The sequence below is a fragment of the Solea solea genome, chromosome 19 (genome assembly GCF_958295425.1).
Source record: "Solea solea chromosome 19, fSolSol10.1, whole genome shotgun sequence".
Taxonomy (NCBI): Eukaryota; Metazoa; Chordata; class Actinopteri; order Pleuronectiformes; family Soleidae; genus Solea; species Solea solea.
The window spans coordinates 6,787,074-6,814,734 of NC_081152.1; the positions used below are offsets into that span (position 1 = coordinate 6,787,074).

The 27,661-nt window shown below is 41.1% G+C and overlaps 1 protein-coding gene across 6 annotated transcripts in view; it reads right to left on the reverse strand.

The window, feature by feature from the left end:
* The window catches only part of LOC131445993 (disabled homolog 2-interacting protein-like), a 152,654-nt gene that overhangs the window by 66,589 nt on the left and 58,404 nt on the right, over positions 1–27,661 (reverse strand). For all 6 annotated transcript variants that reach the window (XM_058616835.1, XM_058616837.1, XM_058616836.1 and 3 more), the window contains 2 exons: positions 16,201–16,322; positions 7,510–7,628 (listed from right to left, as the gene is read on the reverse strand). In XM_058616835.1, the coding sequence (XP_058472818.1) occupies positions 7,510–7,628; positions 16,201–16,322 (241 nt within the window). The remainder of the gene's footprint in view (positions 1–7,509; positions 7,629–16,200; positions 16,323–27,661) is intronic.

Genomic DNA, 27,661 nt, shown 5'->3' on the forward strand with positions numbered 1-27,661 from the left:
AACAAATCAGCCCTTTTCAAAAAAAAACAAAACACACCAAACTCCGTGTGAGCACCTCAGGAATGCCACATCACTCTTGAATTGACAAAATCCTCATTATGAGAGAGAATCAGAGAGAGATTATGGGATAACGCCTTGTAATCATCGCTAAATTAGAGGCATTAGGTTTGAAGACGTTATTGATGAGTTCATTTAATGAATCCCACCCCCCCACCCCCTCCCCCAGTCTGCGTGGGATGTAGCTTAATAATGCACAGTGGTACATGAAACCTGCTTAGTACAACACTTGATTATCCCGAAAACCCTGTTTTAGCTACACCAAAGAATGCTGATAGATCGCAAATGAGATAGAAAGAAAAGATACCAAAGAGAGGAGGAGGAAGATGTACTCTTCCTCTGCTGCAATGAAAATAGTGAAAACACTGTTGTTTTCTTTTAGTCTGTCATAAAAAAAGATCTCTAATTGGGTGTTGTCAAATAGTAAGTCCATTGATTCTCTGGACAGTGTCCAAGCAGATATTCATGCAGTGAGTTATCATCGCTAATAAGCACTGACTCTGCATTTGACAAGATGATGCAGTCAGTTAATTAATGGATTAGACGAGGTCAGAATGGAAGCAAAAAAAGTGTGTCTGCATGTGTATTGTGCATCAGTGGAGTTTGAGGGATGGAGGGGGGGGGGGAAGAGTAAGCAAAATGTGACATTCCCACCAGACAATCCAAAATGAGACAAGATAACAGGGTTAGGGAGTACACAAATAGCGACAAATGCAAAAAAAGAGAGTCGAGGGAGGAGAATGTTGTTCCAGCTGCAGGAAATGATGAAGTGAGGGCACAGAGACAAAGAGGGGTGGATTCAGGGGCAAGTCCGTGAGTCCGCTTTGACGTGGAGTAAATCTACCAGTGAGCTCACAACAACAGCCGCTAATTTGGTTCCCGTTACGCAACCTTATGTTCTTTTGAAGTTTGAATATACGTGTTCACCTCTGTGAGAATGTCAGGGTAATGACAGGTATTTAGCTGCATATTTTTTTTCCTCCGCAGCCTGTGAATCAATAGAAGTCAAAGGCTAGTTAAAAAGCTTGCTGCTTATTTGACTTGTGGTCACACGTACAAATGTTAATCAGAGAGTCTTAAACGAATACTTCACCGATTTGCATTTAGCTTTGTATTACTTAAGGGAAACTGAGGTTGGTAAGCACAATTTTTCAAAATACTACCCCTATTCTAGTAATACAACGTTAAATGCAGATTGGTGAAGTATTCCTTTAATTAAAATCAACAACAAATGGGATGTTTTCATTCTGAGGAGGTAACAATATGACTGACATTGTTGATTTGTTCTCAGGGAAAGTAATACTACTGTGACACGTTACTGCCTGACACTGTCAGACAACATAAATACAAGAAGCAGGTGACACAGTCACAGAGAGAGAAAAAAGAGGTGGATAAGAAGGGTTAAATGACTTCAAAATGCAGAAAAAGCCCAAACTGAATGCCAGGAAGTGAGTGAAAGGTGAAAGGGTGGGGAGGAAGCAGCAGCAGAAGAAGAAGAAGAAGAAGAAGAAGAAGAAGAAGGGAGGGAGCAATAGAAAGGGTTGGATATTACACCTGGAACACCTGGGGAATGTTTACGGAATTTAATAACTCTAAATGTCATCACTTTATTGGATTTATGTATGGATGTGTCTCTCCCTCTGTGCTGCCGTCTTTCCCTCTTTGTCACACACACACACACACACACACACCCTCACCTGCAACAATCACCATGGCACCCATTACGGCAGGTTGATGGAGAGATAACAGGGGGGTTTGTATCAAAGGCTCTTGAATCCCGTCACAGGCAGCCATTCAGAAGCTAACGCTGTACCAGTGCTTTGCTTCCATTTACACGGACAGCAACACAGCAAGACGAACAAGAGTGTTTGACACAGACAGGTGTAGAAGCCCATACTTTAGTCTGAAACATCTTTGCAGGTTCTTTAACTGCGCCATTCGAAACTACAAGGCAGGTTGTGATTATAAAATTCACATCGATAATGTGCGGTAGAGACCATCTTGTCTCAAAAAGCTACTTTTAAATACCTCATTGTTGTGCAAAAGAATAACGGTTCCATCAAGGTCATAATATCTCAATATTGCAATGATCTGAGTAGGAGTTTGTAATAAAACACAAATCAAATATGAAGCTTACATCTTTAAATCCCACAAATGTTTAGAAATGTCCAAAAAAAAGCTGCTTTTTTAGCTGCTCCTTCTGTTCTGTTCAGAATTTCCTGGTAACTGTTCTTCGGCTCAAAGCGACATGAATTTGAAAACATTAACTTATTATAAAAGTAGACCCAGGGGGATTTGAAGCAGCAAATTACAGATGATGCTTTAATTCCCTACATAATTAAAATGACTGCATTTTCCAAAAGTGGATGGGGAATATTTTCCCCCCATAAATTACACCCCTGTTAAACATGTGAATGTGTATAAGAGCTCTCGGTGTGCAGTGTCAGAGTTCCCTGCAATGCAAGCATAATGAAAATATATGCGGAGCAGATTGGCTGAGACATAAGAGAGAGGGAGAGAGGTCACAGGAAGAAATACCGATGTAACAAATCTGTTCAGCCATTTTCTCCATCTGCTAATATTCAGAGTTAGTGTGTGTGTGAGTGATGGCAAACAAAAAAAGGCTTTCCTGCTGTGATAGAGAAGCAGTCTTTCCATAACGACACATGAGTCATGGTGCAGAGAACTCTCTCAGACACACACACACACACACACACACACAGAAACGTGTTTTTATATCTTAGTGAGGTCACATCATTGACATAATGCATTCCCACATCCTTACTTTAAACATCACAATTAACTGCCTGACTTTAACCCTTAAACCCTAACCCTAAAATCAGGTTTTAACCTGGAAAAAGCCCTTTAAAATTGAGGGGGCCCAGACAAAAATGTCCCCACAAGGTCACACGCACACACACAAATGCATACAATTACAAGCACAATCATTAACACATTTGTCTAAGACCACAAAAGGCAGACAAGTAGTCCCATTACACAGGGGAAAGAGGAAGAGGGAGGCTGAGTACAGTTGTTAGCAATGATGTCATTCATGACTTATGTTCTTTCAGGGAAGCTGCAGAGGCTTCCGCATTTGTGAGTGTGTGTGTGTGTGTGTGTGTGTGTGTGTGTGTGTGTGTGTGTGTGTGTGTGTGTGTGTGTGTGCTTGTATTTGATACCTCTTTAGGATCTTACATGGCATTAACACTGACCTTGTCAGGCTCAGTTGTCCTCATGGAGACCAAATCCTGGTCCTAAAGAGGCAGAACCTCATCTCCAAGGAAGAAGTTGAGGTCTAAGATTTAAATTGTGTCCTATGCCCACTTTGGGTTTACAAATATATATATATATCTATATATATATATATATACAGTATATATATCTATATATATATATATGCTTATATATATTTTAAAACAGTATTTTTTTTATTAAGTCTTCACTGAAAAAATAAAATGAAACTTTTTATATCTGACCAAGGCACACAACACAGCAGAATCTATAAGGTCACACATTGCAGCCATTGTCATATTCATCAGGAAAGGTTAGTGTGTAGATCAGATAAGAGAGCAGGAGCTGGTGAGGCACAGATTATCTCTGAGAGATAGAGATAATACAAAGAGCAGATCAGAGCACAGGAAGCAACAAGATACGTATAAAGTAAAGGACATTATCAGGTCAGTGCACTTAACAATGAGAGACCGTTGCATGGAGAAACTTGATTAGAAGGAACACAATAACCCGTATTTGACCAATGCCAATACATTTGCAACTACAAAGCACAGATAAGAAACGTATAATTAAAAGCTAAAAATGTGAACCAAATGACCAAAAGGCACTCGCGCTGTGTGTGTGACTATTTCCTACACGTTCACTCGAGATGCTCAAACACGGCAGTTTCTGCCTCATTTCATCATTAGCTGATTTAATTAGACTGCTGTCCCTGGGTCCCAGTATATACACATTAGCAGGTTATGTGCTCATCAGTAAGAAAATGCACCTGTCAAAGCCTGGGGGTGGGAACTGCATGTACAGAGTGCGTAGGCCGGTTCCGGTCAGATTGAAAGTATACATGCAGTCATTATCTAGGTGTGTTAGTTTGGCTCTGAGAAATTAGGTTTGGTACAATTTCAGATGAACATGTTTACAGAGGTGGAAAGCAATGAATTACATTTACTCGCTTTTTAATTTTAAATGTGTAATTTTACTTTTACTTAAGTCTGTTTCTTTGGAAGTAATGTACTTTGCTATGTTTTAAATCACATTTGTTAATGAGTGAAACAAAAATGTTGGCCTGAATTTTAAATAAAAAAAACTTTGGCAGTGAATAATAAAGACAGGTAAGGTCGCTGAGTGAGTGAGAAAGTTAAAGCATCTGTGACCTTTGACCCATTTTGACTGACAATAGTTCACATATTTTATTTTGTTAGCACTTTAACTTGTAAAGGTTTGCCTTTAATTAAAAATGTGTGTCCACTTGTTCTTTTTGCACGTCTCAGGAAAGATTTCCAACCAAAAAGTAACAAAGTAACTTTTACTCTGAGTAAATTTGTTTACTTAATTAGAACATTTCAGTACTCATTGCATGTTTACATGCATTTTAAAAATCCAGTTTTAGTCCTGCAGTCATGCAAACATGAGCAGTGAAGCTCTGACGATGAGTCAACTTACTGTGACACGCAAATAAACATCTACTGCCACAGTTACAGTGGGGAAAAACACACAGACATTTACAGTATGTGAGCGTGCCTATGCTTCTGCTCTGCTAAAGATAAAGAGTGCTCCGTCAGCGTCCGAGCCTCTTAATTAACACGGATGAACATGTCATGTTAGGAGTCCAGCTGCTTCTCATCTGCAGCTCTCCTCTCCTGAGACCACCTGAGGCTACAGGGCCTAACAATGTCATCACAGCAAACACAAACACTCCACATGATGCTGAGTATCCCAAGTTATTGTGACAGAAAAATGCTCATTAATATTTAATGTAGCGGGTCATATAAATATGACTAAGTAATCCGCCTCATGTACACAACGCAGCTCTTATACCATATTATGTACAATGAGATACAACAGCCGCCGGTGATAGAGATGTAAATTGTTCTCTGTTTGGGCGGCATCTCTCGCATTCAAGGCCGACCATCTGCACACTGGGGGGTTTTCGGGATATCAAATTCCTTCCCTCCTCTTATTCATCTCTACTTTGACTCCTCATCTTCTCCTCCCTCCTCTGCCAGTTCCCAAGCCTGTCATCTGCATGCTGCAGTGTTTTCTGCCCTGTGGGGAAACTGCTCGCAGGCTGTCAGGAAGCATCACCGACACCTCTCTCAGCACATTCTGCATCCTTTTCATGCTTTCCCCCTCTTTTTTTTTGGCACATACACCGAGATGTGCACACACACACACACACAGACACACACACATATCGTAAAAAGAGAGAGCAGTGGCATTACTCTTCTCCTGCATGTGACTCAGGATCATTTCATTCAAATCTGTGTGTGCAAGTGAGGTGTGTGAAGTGTCTGGCGTTGCTCTGTTGAAGCAGGTGAGATAAGCCGCCCCCCTCTGGACATTCCAATTTCAAATATCAAATATTTGCCACCTTCCACAAGCGTTTTATCAGAGATAAATGCTGATAGTTTTAGGAAACCGTGCCATGTTTGGAATATGAAGACATGAAGGGCTAAAATTGGCGATTGATGAGTTTGTAATTTGGAGAAAGAAGGGAAGTTTGAAAGATAGACGCGGCGGCAGTATAAAAAATAAAGTAGAAATGAGGAAGAGAATGAGAATAGACAGCGGGGCAAAGACGAAGTGGTGTGAGCTCATTTTGTCCGACTGCACAGGAACAGCTCACCATGTTCCACGCAGAACAATTGCTAGTGTTCCCTTGTGATGGTCTGACAGTGGCGTTAATGCCTCATTAAAAGCACAAAAAAAGAGATGCAGCCACTCGGCTCCAGGTTTTGAAACCAAAAGAAAAAAAAGGAAAAATCTCTTCAAATGCAGCACTTCCATTAATTAAAACCCACAGATGGACACCTTGGCTTTTCTCCAGCTGCGGCAATGACAGGTCCGGGCCATTGATAGCGGTTACTATGGAATGACCATCAAAAAGCCAGAGTAAGCTGGTAAGCTCAGTTACAGCTGAAAAGTGGCCCCTGGAATTCTAAGTGACACCGTTGGGTGAGGGCAAATATTTGCCAAGTGGTTGAGTTCCTGAGGAAATTAGGAGAAGTTATCAGACACTGGCAATTATCACAGCCTGAAGCTAAACACTATCACATTAGTGGTGGTGTGAGCAAAAGACCCAGACTCTGAGGCTGGAGATGGCAAGGAACAGGAAGAAATGAGGCAGGTTGTTGAGTTAAAAGCAGAAAACATTTCATCATCACTATATATCCGAAAGGTATTTTTGCTTGAGCTAACATATATGGTGCTTTTCCACTACACAGCCCAGGCACGCCTTACCTCGGCTCAGCACAGCTCCACACAGTTTGGAATAGTTTTCCATTACTAGTCAAGTCGAGTTGTGCCGGGACTACAATATGTAGTGGAAAAGCGCCATTTTTATATACTGTATTTGTTTGTAGAATATTTATAACCAATGACCGGAACAAAATACTGATTGCGATGCAAACAGAAAGCCACACTCTCTCTGAGTGAGTTTGAACGTGGCATGGTTGCTGGTGCCAGACGGGCTGGTCTGAATATTTCAGAAACTGCTGATCGAGTGGGATTTTCAGACAAAATATCCAGCGAGGTGCAGTTCTCTGGACAAAAATGCTGTTGTTGATGCCAGAGGTCAGAGAAACCACTTGTTATGTCCAAGGTATGCATGAGAAAACCTCATCACAACATGTTGCAGCAGAGGAAGACCACTCCTTTATTAGATGTCCCTAATAAAGTGGCCAGGATGTGCATATATGTAAATAGACTAGTCTTTTGAGGATATTCTGGGATGTGTGCTGTTGCTTTCAATATTTATTTTTAAACATTTGCTCAGTTAGAGAAGATTTTTCTCGCACGTTATCAACCATATAACTTATTGACAGTGTAATGAAAGTTTTATTTTCTCTGAACGAGGAGGAAATGTTCTGTTGTGCCCTGTGTTCACATGATTTTCTAAAAACCATATCTCAGCATAGGCTATAACCTTGTTGCAGAGACGCGAGTTGAACTTCACAACTCTAACACAAAGCAAACGCGCCATGACAGAACCGAGGAGAGGACGCTCCTCGTGTACTTCGCCGAGAATCACAGCAAGAGCGAGGCGCATTAGAAGTGACAGACTGGAGAGTCAGAATTTGCTGTGTTTTTTTTTTTTCCCCACACAATGTAGTGACAACGCAACACAAAAATGTCAACGGTGACCTGAGTAACCAGACATCAGACAAATGAAAAGCACAAAAATAAGAAAAAGAGCCCAACAACAAGAACACAAAAAACACCAACCTGTCATTGTCCACACTCCTGAAGCCAGGAAGGATGTGCCTGAAGCTGGAGTTACGGTCAAGTTTGGGCTGACTCTTTGTACGTTTTATCGAGCCCTTCAGCCGTCGACTTAGAAACCCCTGATGGAGAGAGACAGAGACAGTGAATATGACAGTGCCATTGCAGGTTCGTGTCGGGAGTCTCGCAGCGATGTCAGTCACCGAGCTCCACTTGGCAGCAGGACAGAATACATTAACGGCAACATTTCTGTGGCGCGTCTCCTGGTTTGCTGAGGCCCAAGGTCATGAGTACTTAAAGGTAGAAACAAATGAGTATCGATTTTCATATCATATCAGAATCGAGAGTGATGTTTGCCGGGAAGGTCGGGACAAGGTCAGACACGGAATATTTCCTCAACGATAGCAGACATGTTCACATACAAGACCTTGAGGACATTTTTGGAACCAGTGTAGGGTTTTTTCCACACAGCGCGTTTATCTGTATTTCCTGATTCCTGATGTACAAACACAATGTTTTGTAATTATTTTCCACAAACTAATTCGCCGAATACACCCCCTTTATTAGTTTACTCATTTCTCTCTCTCTTTATGCGAGTCTGTGTGTTTATTCCTTCTAACATCTGCAAACGCACTCCCCCCCAAGCACCTCACTATCACCATGGCAACTGCTGGTCGGTATTAAGAACGAGAGCATATCAACAAATGAGATGTGGTGCAGAAATCACAGGATGCTGCAAGTTTTCAAACACAAAGACCTGATCTTCTTTTCAGCTTTCTTTTTTATTATTTAATTTCTTTATTTAAATGCTGGGTAGGAGATAGCTGAGGAGGGGACAGAAAGGAGGACTCTGAATACAGATGACATGAGCTGATGGTGGGGTGGAATGCAGAAGAAGAAATGACATTGCAATGATTTGACAATGATTATTGCTCAGGCTCTGATGAATCTATTTTTTCCACAGTTGTTTTTTGGATATGAACCGTGTAAAATAGGGAGAACATTGTGGTCCAGACGTTCTGCTTGAGTTTGCCATTCACATATGAAGAATGCAGCAGACGACTGTCAGTGTCAGACGCGTTCACAACAGAGGGGAACAAATGTCCAGGGCATTGAGGCAAAGGGAAGAGTCTGGGATGTTTTCCTGTTGATGGAGTCACATGGACAGATTTCCTGAAATTTAACTCGTCCTGAGAATTGGACTTGACTTCCGTGCACGTCTTCATACATGTACGCTGTACTTTTCAAAAAGGCGGTGACCAGCGACACTGTCGAAATACTTTGCTCCATACTTGTGTAATTAATTACCACCTACAGTCGGACCAGGTCGCCCCAGGCAACAAGGGAACGGGTCTAATTAGAGAGTACGATTCTAGACAGTCTGCAATCTGATCACAGCGGAGCCACCGTAGCATCTACAATGAATGACACCCGTCATCAAGAAGGCACGAACAAAGACTCACTAATGTCAGGTTGTTTAAGTTCACACCAGTCATGTTGTGTCGGTGTTTCATTAGTGTCTGCGGTTAGCTTTAGGCGACCGGACCTGTGTTTCATTAGTGTGTCTGTGTCTGTGTGTGTGTGTGTACGTGACCAAAAGATTGGAGTGTCTTTTTATCTGTATATGCGAGTAACTACTTAAAATTCACACCAACTAAAAAGAGAGCTGATTTTTAAGGGCGTTGTATGTACCACTTTCACACAATGCAGGCTCAAAGGAAATAGAGGAGCTATTTGCATCTGTGAGACAGCTTGAGGGAGAGTGTCTGAAGTCATCCTCTATCATTATTGCACATGAAGTTCAGTTTAGTTACAAGTGGTTGTGTAATTTCATCTGTGGCCTGTTTGTTTCTGTAAAAACTAAACTTAAACTACTGCGTATTTTTGATCAGATACGAGAATTGAATACTTGATAGTGATCAGATCCCAGGGTTCAATTCAGTCTGTGTGTTGGTCCACTGTGGCAGCGGCTCTGATCATGTGACCTTGCAATTTCAGTTGTATGATGACAATAAAGATCCTTTCCTTTATTAGGTCAATAAAGGCCTGTGTTACTATGTGAAACACGTGTCCAATCCCTCCATTTAAACACACCATTTACTGTATATGCAGCTGTGTCAATGTATAGCTCAACAGTACATTAGACTGTATTTATCAGCACCATGCATCCCCATTAGCTCTTTCAGCAACATGATGGAGAGACAGGAGATTTTGGATGGCAAAGATGGCAATGAAATAAAAAAATTGCATGTACTCTACACACACACACCTTTTCTCATTTCCTGATTTCATCACTCACAAATCCCCTTCAAATTCATGGTAATTCCTCGCCTCTTCCCTTTTGCCCCTGGAGAATCTGTGTGCCTGCTGTTGTTGGCATATTCACAGCTAACAAATTAAAATGCTTCTCTTTTTTTTTTTCTTCCTGTTCACAGAAATGTGTCCCTGTAGGCGAGGTGGACTGATTACTGGCTGCTCATTCTGTGTTTTTTTTTTTTCTTCCCTCTCCTTCCCCTGATGGATGGACTTTAAAGAGAGAGAGAGAGAGAGAGAAGCCAGAAAAGGTACACAAGCCTGACTTCTTATGATTATTGTGTGTGTATTGTTCAGCCTACCTGTGCATGTGAACAGCAATCATTACACATTCCATCTGCCTGTCAAAGCTCTTTCTGTGCAGAGTGAAGGTCAGCACATATGAACAGCCAATTCCCCCACTTAAAGTCAGTCATTATGACTGATGCCTACATTAACACCACATTAAACTCCACGGGAGGCATGACTCACGGCGAGCGCGGCAAAAAAATGTTAACATTTAATTTGCCTTTATCATCTATTTCTACATTTTGACTGATTTAAAAAAGGGAAAGAGGACACAAACACAGGGAGAGAGCTATGGAAAGAAGAATCTGAGAATAGAAGTGGACATGAGATCAGTCAAAAACATTGAATAAATTACAGTGAGCACCGGTTACGGAGGGGTGCACTAAAAAAAGAGTGGAGCAGAGTGTGGCGATAGATGTGTGCTGATGGAGAAAGTACAAGTGCAATGAAATGCAGAAAAACTGCAAAGCAAATGAACAACGAGGATGTCAGCGGATCAAGGATCAGCAGACCATAGCACCCGCTGCACAGAGGAAATCAAACTAGGACTGAAATAATACCATCACAGGTGGAATGAAGCATGTTCCTCCCTGTGGTTTAGATTCTGATCAGTTCTTGTCAGCATCAGCTCTTGTCTTGATATTACATATCATAACAGTCAAGCCAAAACATACAAAGCTTGACCTCTCTGCTTTCTCCGTCTTTCTGCATGTTAAAGCAGGGGTCTCAAACTCAAATGACCTGGTCTGGTCAGTAGGGGTTCTGTTCGGGGAAAAAGCAACTGTTCAGTAGCGGTGAGTGATATGAACTTAAAATTGTATAACACTATGTCATTTTTATTTCTTTTTTCATGTGTATTTTATTGCCTTGTGTGAGTTTTTATGTCTTTTATCTATTATTCTCTACAGCACTTTGGTCCACTGTGGTCGTTTTAAAGTGCTTTACAAATAAAGTTGGACTGGATTTCAAAATAAAGTTTTAATATGCTACAATATTTAGTTCACAATAAATAACATTATTTAGGATGCTAAATGAATCAAAAAAATATAGAAATCACTCTATAATTTGTATAATTATCGCTTGGAGGAATATGAAATTGATTGGAGGGCTGCATGTGGTCCGCAGGCCGCAAGCTTGACCCCACTGCCTTAAAGGCGACATAGAATGCTTGTATCACACATATATGTTAGTTATGGAGGTCTACTTACATATATTAACTTGTTTTCATGATTAAAAACCTCCTAATCGCTGCAAACGAGCCGATCAAAATATCTCCTCGCTGACACTCTCGTCAGCCGCGCTGTTTCAGACCAAACAGTTGCTGTGATTGGCCAGCCAACGAGAGCTTTCCTACTGTCCTGTGATTGGCCAGGTACCTGGAAGTGACGTAATAGATAGGCCAGCGCTCAGATACACAGCTCCCCCTCTGGCACGGTGGATGCTCTGCATCTCAGCAGCTACAACGAGACTAGTTCTTCTTCTTCTTCTGCGGTTGAATGTACGCAACCGGATGTGCCCGGACTAGTGCCCGCACCGGGAGGCGCTGCGGTGGTGAGGATTTCTGATGACGACATCAAATTAAGGAAGTGTCGATCCGCTTCGCAGAGCCCAGGAAAACAATACAACACTATTTTCTCAGCAGTGGCTGAACTGTTTGTTCTGAAACTTTAGGGTTTCATAAACGAGGTAATGACGCAGATACACACAAAAACGCAGCGTTAATTGGAGCTTCCGGTCTATGTCACCTTCAAGGCAACATGGTTGACATATACAATGATAACAATAACAACAACCTTATATAACCCTTCATATGCATATGCATTTAGGGTTTCTGGATTGTATCATCATTTTCATTTTCTGAAGCCTATTACAGCCGGTGCAACCTGACGGGGGGCGTCATGTACAGTGTCCCGTGTTATTGTGAATATGAATAAGCTCATTAATTATTCCACATGTCTACGGCTTGACAGCTAATTCGAGGAAGGAGGAGACGCAATAATCTGATTCAACAGGCATCCTTGAGGAGGAGGAGGAGGGGGAGGAGGAGGGGGAGGAGGAGGGGGAGGAGGAGGAGGAGGAGGAGGAGGAAAACCAGGTTGTCACTGATGGTGGTGGCACTTCTGGCTTGTTGTACTGGAAATATGACTCTGTTTACAGTGCAAATGTGTTACCACATGCCCCTGTGTGTGTGAGTGTGTGTGTTTGAGCACACGCTGTATAATGGCCTTGGATACCTGATTGTAATCTCAGCCTGTCCAAGCCCATTAAATCAGCACTAAGCGGACAGCTCAATTTTATCACTTTGCTTTTTTAGATGTCTTGCTCCCCCCCTCCTCCATGAAATTAAAGCAAATGCTTGCAACAACTTAATTCTATTCCCTTGGCTTTGCAATTCCAGTCTTCCTTAATGGGTGCAGATAGAATCTGTGTGCCTGGACAATCAGCAGGGTGTTCCCCGCTTCCACCATCAACCTCTCTTGTCCTCCTCGAGCACAACCTGATGAAAACAAGAGACATCGCATACCTGTCCAATTAGACCCCCTGCTATTATCTGAGCGGAGAGGGGGGAGTTAGGGAGGAGAGAGACATGGAGAGATTGGATAAAGACCCGAGTCATGATTGAGAATCAATCCATGTAGCTGTAGTGCAGCCAGGAAAACACAAACCTGTCAGATTTAGATACGGTTTGTCAGCTCTTTATTTAAGTCCCTGAAAGAGAGACTACAGGGAGGCAACTTTTGTATATAATGTATGCAATCATCTATTTTTTTTAACCAGTTGTTGAAGATTAGGCTTTAGAGAGAGCGTTTTTTTTTGTTTTTTGTCCATCTCTGCTGGTGCAGAATTGTTTTGGAGTAGCACCAAAGGGTGTACTCATAGGTGTTTGTTTGTGTGTGTGTGTGTGTGTGTGTGTGCAGACACAGTGTGCAAAGTACATGAGAGAAAACCATTTTGACAGATTTAGCTCAAGGCCTAGGAGGAGCACTTTAGATGCCATGACAACTCTTTTCACTGCGGGGAGAAAAGTGAGGGCTGGTTTGTCACTGCTAAATGTGAGAGATGAAGGAGAAGAATACGATTGCCTGGCTTCATCACACTTTTTTTTTCTTCTTTTTTCTTAAAAAGATACCCGCTTTAAGCAATCTGAAATCACTTCTTATCTTCAGCACCACTTATCATGACAAGGTTTGAAAATTGAACGCTAACAGTGAAGTGATTAAGTGTTCAAAAGTTAAAATGACCTGTTATCCATTGTCCTGACTAATTTTTGGTTAACATTCATGTCTGTATGTGTGGAGGTTAAAAAATAGAAAGATAAATGGGGTGGGGGTCCCAGCAGTAAAGATGGCACCCCTACCCCGAGAGCTATTAAAGGTACAGTGTGTAGAATTTAGCAACATTTAATGGTAAAGTTGCATGTTGTGGCTGGCTGAATATCCCTCCCCTCCACGTCTGTATGTGTTGGAGAACAAATAAAGGCTTCAGTTAGCATCAAAACTCAAAAGATGTTTAATGCTACTGTAAAAACATGGTGGTCCAAAATGGGGGCCTCTGCAGAGCTGACCAGGCTCCTGGTATATCTTTATAAAAGGCTCATTCACAGATAATACAAAAAACAACTAAAAAAAAACAGGTGGCTCATTATTATTAATAAATATTTTATTTTAATTTTTTGCTAAATAAAAGCAATTTTACCTTACTTTTAAACACTGGACCTTTCACACCAAACTGTAATGAGAGTGAAGTAATCCACAGAGGTTGTAGGTATGTTCTTGTACAATACATTTTATATTTTTGATTCAAAATAAGTTGTATTTTCATTCATGTTAATTAATAGTACTGAAAACGTCCAAGTATAAGCTACTTAAAAACAATATAAACTTGACTTTAAATAGCAGTTGCTATGATGAAATTATCTTGACTTGAAACAGCTAGTTTAAGTAATTGGAAGAGTATTTGTTTTTCTTTTGGCAGTAGGTGAACTTTCATTTCTAAGCACAAGTTTTTTGTTTTTTTTTACAGTGCAGGCTTGTATCCTATTTGTCTTTTTGTACTCAGTATTTGATCTATCAGGTTGTGTTCACTCAGCAAAACCCATGCTGTTCTTATGTGTTACCTATTATTCCTAAAAAAAAAGTAAGCAGACAATTCCATCCAAATTTCCTTTGTTCTCCAAGTTGGTAATCTTAGTTTGCGGTAATACCATCACAGGCCAGAGGGAGGCAGCATGTGGAAATGTGCAGGACACAAGCCGTGGAAGCCTTTCTTTTTTGTAAATGAAGACGGCACTGCTGCTTAGCAATGAGCCCAGAGAAGTAAATTAAGTGGTCATGTGACAGAGACAGGGGCGACTCTGCTGCTGCTGTTGTCCTCTTCTCTCTCTCTCTCTCTCTCTCTCTCTTACCTGAAGAATACAAGGAGCTGCTTAAGAGACACTTAATCAATATTTAACCCTTCCATCTGACCCCTTCCTGTCTCCTACAAGCACTTCATTCTCCTTTTCTTTTTACATCTCTGCATGGACTCATTCATTCATGGTCATGTTGAAAAAAATGTACAGAAGAATTTAAAACAGACACACACAAGATAGGGGCAAAGATCTGATGGTTTTTACTGATTTCTGGGCAGAAACGACTTGTTTTTGAATGCTGGTCGTGATCTTGAAATGATTGCATCATTGCCTTGGCCCTTTAATGTATGTGTTTAACAATTACAAGGGCTAAAGGTTTACATGACAGAAGAGGATGGTATATGAGTGACTGAATGCTAAGTGCTTGTGGCCCAGCTGGCCTAACGTCGACTGTTTACAGTTCACCTGCGGGTTGTCATCTCCCCGCTCATTATTTATTTATGGAAATATGCACGCCTAATTGCTAATTAGATTTAAATTGATGACTCGTGGCAGTTTTTTCTTTGTTTTCTTTTTCTTTTCTTTTTTTTTTTGCTTCATTAACTGTCTGTTTATCTACTGAATTAAACATGGCAGAAAGAATTAAAACCACAGAGAGAGAGAGAGAGTGCATGAGTAAGTGACAGGAGTGGAAGTGTGCATGAAGCATGTGAATGTTATTCAGTGTGAAATGTTATGAAAAAAGTCAGCGGGGGGAATGGTAAGCTGATTGCTAAGCCTGGGATGTGTAGACGTGTGACGTGCGAATATCAAACATCAAAGGGTCCCATTCCAATATTTGAAGTAAATGAGTTTCATACTGGCACGGGTCCATCTGGGTGCCAGACCAGACTTCTACCAGACATTTATCTGGTACTAGCAGCCCCCTAAGGCACGGGGGAGGAACATGAGTGTTTTATAGGAGGAAGGAGATACTGTCTTTGCAAACCATATGTGGAACTACCAAAGGTGAGGAAAGGAGAGGGGATTTGGCACGCGTACTTCTCATTACCGTAACTCCTAGACTGTTTGTGATATCTAGAAAATTCCAAAACTATGGACTGGCAATCTGTCCAGGTTTCCAGATTGGCACAGCACCCCCCGTGACCCTCATGGGGAGGATAAAGCGGTAGAAGACAGACGGATGGATACCGGAAAGCAGAGAAATAGAGCCTTGCACCCATATACTTGTCATTACAGTAACCCTCAGGACTTCCACAGAACGACAGTCCAATCACAGACTAGATTCACCAGCGCACGTCAGCCTCTCAGTACCGTAATTCCTAAACGGTTGAAATACTGCCAGATTTGGAAAGTGAAAGTTATCTTGGACACACCAGTCCATAGTCTTTGAATTTTCTAGATATCGCAAGTGGCCTCGGAGTTACGGTAATGAGAAGTAATGCATGCCAAATCCTGTTGGCGGCTGGCAACTTGCTCCTCGTGATGAAGAGGGATGAGGGGAAAATAAATAGTTACATCATCATCATCAGTGCACCTAAGAGAGGCGGGTCGAACCATTGCATCAGAGAGCTCACTGTGATGTATGTATTCAATAAGTTAGTGTGGCCCACACAGGACGTAATAAAAAAATGGAATTCCCTCGACGGTGAGAAGGGCCCGCGCTGTTGTCCTCGGGCAAACTGACGCCGAGTATAACAAATACTAAAGGCATAAATGGCTCATAAAAAACTCACACTTACGGTACTCATGGTGACTCTGAAAGGTGTCGCAGCAGTGGACGTCGCCTCCATAGCGGGTGCAGCCTTGTCTGACGAGCTGCCTGGCATGCTGCGTCGGCGTCCCGTCCTCTCCGGAGGAGACTCTGCAAACAGAGAGACCGTGACATAGTGGATGTGTTCTTTACATTGTGAGAAATGCACGGTTCAATGTTTAACAAGTTGGCCTCGATGTTGGAGAAATACAGTCGTTTGAATTAGTTGGTGAATTAGAGCCCATCGATACAACCCCTATTTATTTTCTGTCCGTTTCCTGTGGGAGTAAAAACCAGGAGTCAATAAGCTGAGTGTTACGATAAGAAAAGAGGGCGAGCTTTAAGTAACACTGAGGCGTATTCATTAACAACTTTAATCTTGTTTTTTAATCCACACAAAATACTCATTTAGTCGGCGCTGGTGAATTTCAGCACAGAACAAGGCGATTAGCTGGTTTCAGATACTAAGATTAGTTAATCAGATGCTGGCGAAAAGGAGGAGAGGGAAACAAACTCAATTCTGAGAACCGACTATTTCTTTAACTGGTGAAATAGTTAACAGCAGAGCACTGCATATCCTTTGTGACCAAATTTAAAATTCCTCTTCCTGTATCCTTGATCTCTCTCTGCCCCAATTTGACTGAAAGAAACACACACACACACACACACACAAGAGAACGGAGCTTCAGACTAAATTCACAAGACGGTGTACAATTTCAGACCTTTAAACCCAAACAGGTTTTTGAACACTTCTGATTTTATCTTTACACAATAATCCCAAATGAGAGCGAAAATGTCTATTTATTCCTTGATATCTGATTCAATTTCTCTAAAGCAGTACTCAAGGGACTGCATCATATTATCGATTCCTCCACGAATTTGCCCTTTAAGTATGTAAGAGGATGTTGCTTCGAGTTCCTCGTTCCTTCCCCTGTTTACCAAACCTCGATCTAAGCTTTATCTCTTTTATCTCGTGCGTGTTTACAGCAGCAGACGTCGAGGAGCAAAAGCAGTCGACGACTGCTGTGTGGGAGCAGCGAATCTGGACATGTTGGGGAGGAATGTGAGCGTTGTCGAGCATGCAAGTCCCCACAGAGTTCAGATGGCCATCACTGCTGAATGCTAGCTCGTAGCCACAGAGCAGTTTATGAGTTGGTGAACTAACATAACCCCGTGTCCTAACTGAGAAGTGATATGTCACAGCTGATTAACACACAGACATATATGTAAACACTTATATACAGTATACTTGTTTTTTTTGGCTGCTCCCGATCAGGATTCGACACAGTCGACTGGTTCTGTCCACACCATATTTTTACCCTCTTTCCTGATGCAACCCCATCCATTTATTCAGGCTTGGGACCAGCACCAGGAGTGCAATCAAAACAAATTGGGGTTGCACTGCAACACACTGCCAGTAGACTAGGGAGATGGGGATATGAGCCCTGACCTTCTCATTAGAAGACCCACACTTTATCACACAGCTGCCCCACAACAAGAATGTATATAAATTAGGTATAAACTCTCATCAGACATTAGGTGCAGACACAAGTAAGTACATTTGTCTGAAAACTGCGACACAGCATGTTGATCTCATCATTTCAACCAATTATTTAGGAAATACACTAAAGAGTTAAAAACAGAGACTGCGTCAAACTCCATCTATGAGGACATATGAAAACAGTGTTGCTCTGCGTGTGTCTTCAGTTTTGACAGGTCTGGATACTGGACATTTATAAATACTCGTAAAAAGCAGCGATCGCAACTGTGCTGTGGGGAAGTTGAGAAGTTGGCAAATGAAAATCCCAATCTAAAATAAGATAAGACGTACTTTATTAATACCCCGTAGGGAAATTCAGTTGGCCAGCAGCACACAAACTAGACGGTAAATAAAGACATAAAAGGCAGTGCAATCTGTAAATAAAGGGCATAAACAGCATTTGAGCCAGCATAATACTGGTCTCAAAAGTAGTGCAATCAAACCTAAAAGGTTATTGCACACGTCAAGAAATAATAAATAGAGAGTTACAAAGTCTGATGGCAGAGGAGACAAAGTGTCGCCTATCTCCGTTCTGCAGCACAGTGATGTAAGCTATTCTGACCAGTCACGATGTGGTGGAGACAGTGCTCTTTACTGTCTGCTGTCATGTTATGTAAATAATCATAGTATATTAAAAGGCACACATTAGGACCAAAAAAATGACTTGCGATTGCCATTTCCTTCCAAACACACACAGACACCTGCTGCCACGACAGCAAGCACATTTTAGTCCTTTTAAATCAGCTCTTGATGGAAACTGTGCTGATGAGAATTATGTGACCATGATACAGTTCTGTTTCTTTTCACAAATTATTCCTGCTAACTCCAATGGATTTGACCCAGCAGTTCGCTTCATTTTTCTTAACGGAAATCTTCCCACTCAAACACAGCTGGCTGCAACAAGCGCACACAGCAATGCTCTCTCACACACACACACACACACACACACCACACAAACACTCACACACTTGGTTACACAAGTAGTTGTGAACTAATTGTTGAGTGAAACTGCCGTGCATGCTATCACATGTTTCCACCATCTGCGTGCAAGTCTTCTCCACCGACTCACTGGAAACAAACTTCTCCATGCTATAACAAGTGCATCTGGCACTGGCACTCAATAAAACTTAAATTAAAGCGCAAATTCTGAACCCACTCCTCAAGAAGAGCATCAAAGAGCTCTTTTGTACTACATGTGCTGGCTGGTCTGAGATTGTTAACACTTCTCATTTAGAGGGGCCTGTCTTACAGATGTTAATATAGTGTTTTAGTATCTGGGAGTGGAGGACGCACAGGCAAAATGTGAGAGTTCCCTGTAATCCTGTGGCCTTTTTTGCTGCAAATTTTCATTCATTTTCAGTTTCACTGTTTCCCCATAATAAAAATAGTTTACTTCAACATCCATCAGAGTAATCACCGTATTTACACACTGCATCTTCATCTCCTGCATCATATCAAATGGAATTCACATCCGTTCTCATCTCTTCTCTTTGTTTTTCCTCATTTTGCCCTCACACGTTACACCTTACTCATCCACCAACACGAATCTACCCACAAACAGAGCAATCCTGCTCGATTCTGTCCTCCTCACACTTGGGAGTCATTTGCATGTTGTGCATGCACCAAAGTGGGATGTGCCCTGGTCTGGCCGACACAGGTAGAATTGTGTGCGCCTTTGTTTACATTCAAGGACAGAATCCGGCACTATGAGTGGAGGCAGTGTCTGTATATGCAAATGTTAAGTTAAATAATAAAAATACTCTTCCCAGCAACCTCTTATCAACACTGTATCTTGTTAATTCAAATGAGCGACATGACGTAGTTTCTATGGAATATCTTGTTCACAGTGCATATTTGCTTTAGTGTTTCCTGACCGAGGCTCGCTCCATCCAATGACCAGTTCCCCTTAGACCATCACAGGATATTCCATCTTAAAGAATTCCAGCTGTCGGCGAGGGTGGGGGGAGTAAAGCATCAAAGGTTCATAGCTTCTTGCTGTTAAGGCAAAGACAAAGATAAACATAGGTAAACAACACAGTGTGCTTTGTGGGCAGGTGGTAATGTGTCACGGAAAACTGTTATAAAACAGACTGATAGCATCTAGTTTATCATCAAGGGGAGGGGGGAACGGGATCGTTGATTCGCATAACTAATCATTTTTGGTGTGGCGACGCCAAAGTGGAGATATGATTATCGCAATAACAATAACAACAACAACGGTTGACTTTCAAAAAACACAATTAGTTACCTCGCCTGGAGTTGTGTGCTTTATGATTCATTATCACTTGAGCTGACGATGCAAAGAGGCTCCGTGATGATCGAGATCATTCACAACTGTTGTTCAGAGCAAGTTGTCATTGTGAGTTATTTTATGTGCCCACAAATGACGGCGAACCTTCAGCATCTACACTCTTCCCTGCATAACAATGGTTCCTTTCTGCCTTTTTTTTTTACCCATAAGCCACTACAAACGTGCATCATCTACTACATGTGAAATCACACTACGTGTCGTGGCTGATGTTTTAATCCAGTGAAAGCTGCTCACAGACTGCAGCATTCTTCCATCATTAGCTAATTTCAACAGGTACACACACGTCTGACAACCTGTCTGTGAGGACTGGCTGTGTCTGTTGGCCTTAAATTTTAATTTCGACTGTAAAAGTACATGAATTCATTGTTCAGCTGTCGAGAACCATGACTTTTAATGGCTATTTGAGGACATCGTAAAATAAGCTGTAAACAAAAAAGCGGATATATTAAAATCCTTTAGATCAAAAAGCATCATTGTTTTATTACATGCATATGCAGTAGTTGGGGCGGGGGGGGGGGAGTTGATCATTTTTGACAGTTAATCAGATAAAAGTAAGTCCAGTTTGCATTCATATAAGTTCCTCCCTGTTTTGGTATGTCTGGTATTAACTGTTGTTTTTTTTAGGACAGACAGACAAAATATCAGAGGATTAATCTCATAGTCACTTGAGCCATTAAGCCCTTTTGTTACCAATCCTGTCGGTGACGTACTTCTCATTACTGTAACTCCTAGACCGTTTGTGACATCTAGAAAATTCAAAAACTATGGACCGGCAAACTATCCAGGGCCTGACCCTAGCACCAGATATACCGGAAAGCAGAGAAACAGAGCTTTGCAGCCATATACTTGTCATTAAGGTAGCCCCTCAGGAATTCTGCGGAACGACCGTCCAATCACAGTCAAGATTCATAAACGTTTGTGCCGAAAGTTATCTTGTTTATCTTATTTTTGACAATATAACAACCATAAAATCAATATAAATCCAGGCAGCCTGATCATCTCGATGGTCATGAGAGGGTTAATAGTATGAAAATATTGCTTATTGTTGCTTTTCAAGTGTGTATTTGAACAGGAGGGAAACATAATCCAAACGGTGCTCACCGAGCTCATAAACAGACCATGAGCAGAGGATCCTGTTATCGAGAGCAGCACGTGCCTGTATTTCAAGAAGTCTGTGCCTTCAGGGCTGGAAAGTGGCCTCCGAGAGAATGTTGAGTTCTGGTGTTATGACGAGGGAGGAAATCAGAGGGAAATTCAAACACACACACACACACACACACACACACACACTTCTCTGCGGGCTGGTGAAATGTACAGCAAAATCACAGGCTGTCAGGCTGTGCTTCCTGTGTTCCATCTACCTGGAGGACGATCCTCTTCAGACCATGTCACCTCTCAACCTCCCTCCTTCACAAATGCATCATTTTCTTTCCTGTTCCAGCTTTGAGGGTAAGAACTAGAACTGGCCTTGACTCAGCGATGGTACAGCAGTAATGTTTTGTCAGTCTAGTATGAATTAATGTCACTCAAAGTGCATTCTGCCAGCTAGATATAGATATATATATATATATTTTACATTTTTCACAAAGCACAGCCTCATTAGTGATATATCAGAGTCCTAGCTGAACAATGATCCATGTAATGGAGGGACCAGTGGAGGCCTAGCCAGGCGTATACTATTACAAGCACAGGTTTGAACTGTCAAGCTTTACGGTCGAGTGAACACATGTGTTAGTGTGTGAAAGCGATGGCGAGTGTTTCCCTGTCTGTGTACACAAAGACTGTAATGTGTTAACACTAAACCGTGAGGACAGCGCTGGACTTTTGACCCTGCGATGCAGTATTTACTGAGTGCAGAGATGATGGGGTGATAAAGAGGTGCTGCTTTGTCTCCTCGCAGCGACTCGACACACACACACACACACACACACACACACACACACACACTGGAGTAAAAGAGAATTGTTTCATCCTACAGCAACCTCTGCTGCAGACACAGTCAATAGCCACTTAACTTTTAGCAACCCCGAATAGATTTAGGGTTAATGAAACAACATACATTCACAGCAGCCTGAAATTATGCTGGGATTCAGTGTCGGGGCCTGAAAGTGGAATTGGGGATGAGTCAATGTGATACTCAGCATCCGTATCGGTCCAGTCATGTCCAAAATCACAGGATAAACCCTACATGTGATATAAATGTGACAAGGGCATCAGTGAGGACTGCAAATGCGCATTACATATTTGCACACTGGGTCCTTCATCTGAAAATGGGCTCTTTATCAAATCGACTGAGGGAGTGTTTGCGTATGCAGCGGCAGCACAGCGACAGCCGGTTGCAAGAAGCATTTATTCTGTCAAACTACTGGGTTTTTTTGAGCAGTAGAAATGTACCTTTTCGTCTTTGCCTCTTTCGGTTTTCATACTCCTCCTTTCAACCTGTCTTGAAATTCTTGAAACTTCCTGTGTGCAGCGCCACAATGTTGTCTGGCGATACGACATCTAAACACCGCAATACTGAAAAAAACTGTGCGAGTCGAGTGGAGGTGACGGGTTTTATTCAGCATTATTAGTTTTAGCTGCAAAGTTTAAATTAAAGTTTAAATTAAGAAATGACCTTTAACGGACAGATATCGTAATCGCTAGAAATTCAGGGATGGAATATTCCATATTGTAATGGAATGAAGTGGAATATGGAGTCTGCATCCTACAGCTGCCTGACTGAGGCTACACCCACACTAATGCATTTCTGTTTTACACCAAAACAAGCTTTGTATCAGTCGTTATGTGCTTCACATTTTTCTCCTCTACAGTTATTTGCTTAGTTAGAGAGAGACAGAAATATCTTTTATTCGACAATAAGAGGGGAACTGAAAGTAAGTCTTTGCAGTGTTTTTTATTCATGGCCCACAGTCAAATTCTAACTAATAAGAACCAATCAGAGATCGACTGTGGTCAACTGCGTCGTCATTTTAAATGCAGCCCCCCGAGTTTCCAGCATAAAAGGGAACCAGCAGAGTTTCCAAACCTCTCTATTTTAGGTGTTCCAAAATTCCAGTGAAGGGTGAACGGTAGGCAAAACTCTACCAGATGTGATATGCGTTTAAAAATAAAAACATAGCAGCGTGAATGTAGCTTTTGAAGCTTTTTTTTTTTCCCCTGCTTCATGTTTCGTTTGGCACATGCCTGCCTTTGTCTGCAGATCATTAAAGGAAGGCTGACGAGAGAGAGAGAGAGGTGGAAGAGGAAGAGGAGCGGGCTGCACAAGGAGGAAGTTTGTGTTTGTGCAGAGGGCGACACCGCTGCAACATTCCTGCAATGCCGGCGACGATCTCGCTTACTGCTATAATGTCAACTTGCAGTCACAGATATGATGAAGAAATAATTCAAACACTGGCGTCAAATGTCGGAGAGACTCACTCAAATGGCCAGGTTTTAGCAGTGAAACTAGGATTTTGTGTGGATCTATCTTATATTGTGTTTTAATACTAAATGCTTGAGCACATGTGAAAATAGCAATGCTTCAGTGACATCATTTGTTGGGTGTAAATTGGCAGGCTGCTTTTTAAAGTGAACGGCAGTGCTGACTGAGCTGCTGTAGTTGTACAGCTATTTCCTAAAAACTGCTCCCTCACTCTGGCAAGTAATCTGAGTGGATATCCATGGATTAAGCAGCATTAGCCTGCACCTGTTCCCCTGTTATTGGACTTCTTTAAGAATCACCTGACTGAGGGAAAGCGCGTACACAAGAACACAGGCTCACAAACTAAAAGATCAGAAAGTGATCGTGGGTTCAAAACTGTGATGACTTGCAGAGTTCTTGGGGGCCTCATTGTCTCTGCTCTCCATTACATGAGCTCACAAGGCAAAGTGATCATACTTTCTTTCATCCGGAAAAGGAGACATACTACATTGCGCTTGTTTCTTCCTGTTTTATTTTATATATGCAGGCCTAACTCTAATGCAAAGGAAGTTGTGAAATGTTTAGTGTTAATGATCAAAACTGTAGATTACAGTGTCAAGTTCTTGTTTCACTCAAACAGATCAAAGGGCAGATCTAATCTGGAGAGAACATTTAATTGGCGATGGTGTTACATGTCAAACTTGACACTACTTAGACACTATTTATATTCAAACTTAAGTGAAACTTTGAAACATAAATGAGAAACACAGCCGAAGTATAAATGTGACTGAATCATCAGAACCTTGAGTCATTATGTTTGTCTGTGTGCTTCTGGCCATGCTTCCTATAATTCGGTCCTCACTTCCCATCAGTCTTCACTTCTCATCAATGCACTCATACACCCACACACACACACAAAGAAAACACACACACCCACCCACACATGTACAGTACATCCACATACACACTGAGCTTAATATATGACTACATCAGTAACATCCTGGGGGGGAAAAAACACTTAGCATGACACAGTAACACGGAACACAAGTGTTTCTTGGTAATGACCCATTGAGAATATGATCCCATGCAATATCATGTCAGTGGTAATGTATAAGTGCGTTTTTATTGATATGTTCAAACACCTTCTTACAAGCTGCGGGCAGTACATCCTTTCCTTACTGTTACTGTAAATGTTTTGTAAATGCTAACTGGAGTAGTATAGGTTTTTCAGTGTGAACTGTATTTAAAGACTGGACATTTACTTTTTTATGCAATTACTTCAATTTGGCCTAACTCTGATTTATATATTAGCTTTTTATATTTAAATTGGACCAACCGCAATGCTACAGTTGAGCTTTTTGTGACAGATTTTGTTCCGTGATTGTTTCACTCTAGTTCCAATCAATGAACTTCCTTTCTAAACGTTTATTCGAGTTTTTCCTTCCCTTTCCTACAGATTTTTTGTCCCTTTTTGTTTTGCATAGTACTTCCTTGTTTTTAAAAGGCCGTAACCATCGTTGGCGCAGTCCCATGAAACTCTTCGAACACTTGATTTACTTAAACATGAGCACCCGCCGACATTTCTTTTCATTTAAGGTGTTATGATGGGAGCAGTTTGGTGAACCTATTCACCCTTTCTGTGTTTAAAATTAGATCAATATTATCACTTCTGTCATGACAAGACAGTTCATTTTACATACACACTAAAGAAAGGGAAATAGCCTGGTTCGAATGACACACGCAACAAAAACGGTCAACTATAAGGATTTCTTATATTAAGTTAATGTCTCACTGTTCGTTATATGCTTGAGCTGCAGCTAACGATTATTTTCATAATCGATTAATCTGTCGATTACTTTCTCGATTAATTGATGAATCGTTTGGTCCATAAAATATCAGAAAACCTTAAAAAATGTTGATCGGTGTTTGTCAAACCTGGAAATGATGATGTTGTCAAACCAAAATGATTGACTTTTAATGATTTCTTTGTTATCCAGAGCAAAGAAATGAAGAAAATATTCATATTTAAGAAGCTTAAACAATTGAAAATCTTGTTTTAATCATGAATAAAGCTTCAAACCGATTCATCGATTATCAAAATAGTTGTCGATTAATTTAGTAAACGATTAATAATCAATTCATCGATTAATCGTTTCAGCTCTATTATATACTCAACTGTAAAAGAAAAAAGGGTGAGGAGAGTGACAACTGTGTTCAAGTGCATGTTAAGAAACAGTGATATCTTAAAATACAGGAATTAAGCATAAACTAGATGGAAACTAAAATAAATATACGCGCATACTTTAGTGACACACTGGCCAGGTGGTGTTGAGATGATTTGAATCATCTTGCAAGTGAAAATAAATTACGATTGATGGAAAAACGTGGAGACAAGCATGAGTGAAGTGGAGTGAAATACCTTCAGGAGAGAAAAAGAGGGTTTGCACGAAGACTCTGGTATCATGCAAAAGGTATGATGGCAACAGTTATGAGCGCCTAACCCAGCCCAACATTCTGCCCAACCTGAGGGAATAAATGCGAGACAGAAACCTAAGTTTGCTAAAATCCTCCACCTAATTTTTCCACCCAAATTCTACCCTCCAGAAAGAGAAAAGTTTATGACTTTACATTTGCTTTTCCATGGCGTAACCCACATGTTTGACAAGTTAAACATTTGTGTTGTTCAAAGGCACAGTGTAAACAAAAAAGCAGAGACACAGGTTGATCCTGGAAAAGTACTTCTTATATTCACCTAATTCAGGACAAAGAGTAACACCACTTTCACTCCGTCTCTTTTCCTCTTGGAGGTATAAGCAGTGGTTTTTGTAAATATCCCCTACTCCGACAAAATGAGAGGAAACGGCAGCGGCCATGCTGATATAAGATTTTCCACCCACTGATAATGACACATAGACACGTGCTGAGAAAACAATAACATGAGCTCATGCAACCCCCGATCTGTCCCAGTGACAGTTTATACGTCAAGACGGGTTACAGTGACTTCCTCTCGATAAACTCATGGATCTAAAGTCCAGTAAATTTAATATCTGAAAACAACCTCATGTCATCACCTTATTTTAACAAGAAATGAAAGCTGCTTATACATTAAAAGGATCCCTAGACAAAGCCTTTTTTTGCAATTATTACATGTTACTGCATCTTTAAAAGGTCCTTTCACATTGGTGTATGTGCTTGGCTAGAAAACAGACATGCTTTCAACATCCAGCAGATCCGCAGCTGAATCAGAATTTACTTTGGAGTGAGTGCTGTCTTTTTCTCAGTGTTAAAGGGCTGTTTCGCCCATTTTTTTTCTTTTTCCACTTGGTCAAATGAAGAGTAAACTTAAAAACAATCACTGTGTTTGTTTAATTCACATTCTATTACAGAGTTGGATTCAATTTAAGACTTCTTTTACTCATAAAACGTGTTATAATTGACAGAAACACAGGGAATGTGGGAATGACACATTTATCTCTGGAAATAAGTCAAAAAAAAATATTATCTTAAGTGAAGTGGCCCTTTAATCATATTTTCGGTCTGCTTCTACATTAAGACGACTTCCCTGCATCTCCTAATTATGATCCACTATGTTCATTTGCCTGTTTAGTTAATTTTTTTTCTTTTCCACACTATAAAAGCTGCTGCTCACTTGTGGAAAGAACAAGGCTGATGAGACCAGAGAAGGGGAAATAACACAAGTTAAGTTATGGGCCACAAAACCAATAAAGTGAACTGACACGTGCTGCCGTATAAAGATCTATAGAGCTGGGGGCGAACTGCACAGCCAGGTGATAATTATTATCCACCACGGACTGTATGTTTTCAGCGAGGTCTGTTAGTCCGTATATCTGTCTTTTAGGATTAATTAAAAACTACAGAGCTTCAATGAAATGCTGCAGAGGGCTGGTGCAAACGGGAACCTCATAATGTTTTGGTGTTTATCAAATGGTGGGTGTTCTTTGACACAGTCAACGCGGTAGTTTTATTGTTTTAGTCTTGGCACGTACAGTATGTGCTTTGCACTTTCTTTGTGCACAGCCATGGGATCTATTTGTAAAAAAAATGCTAATTATTTAGTCCAACTCTAAATATTTGACACTGTTAAATTCAGAATTAGTGGCGGGCTGCTCCAGTGCATGTGAATGTTATTGTCTTACTTCACGTGTAATCGAATTTCTTTCCCCGTAACCAGGTTT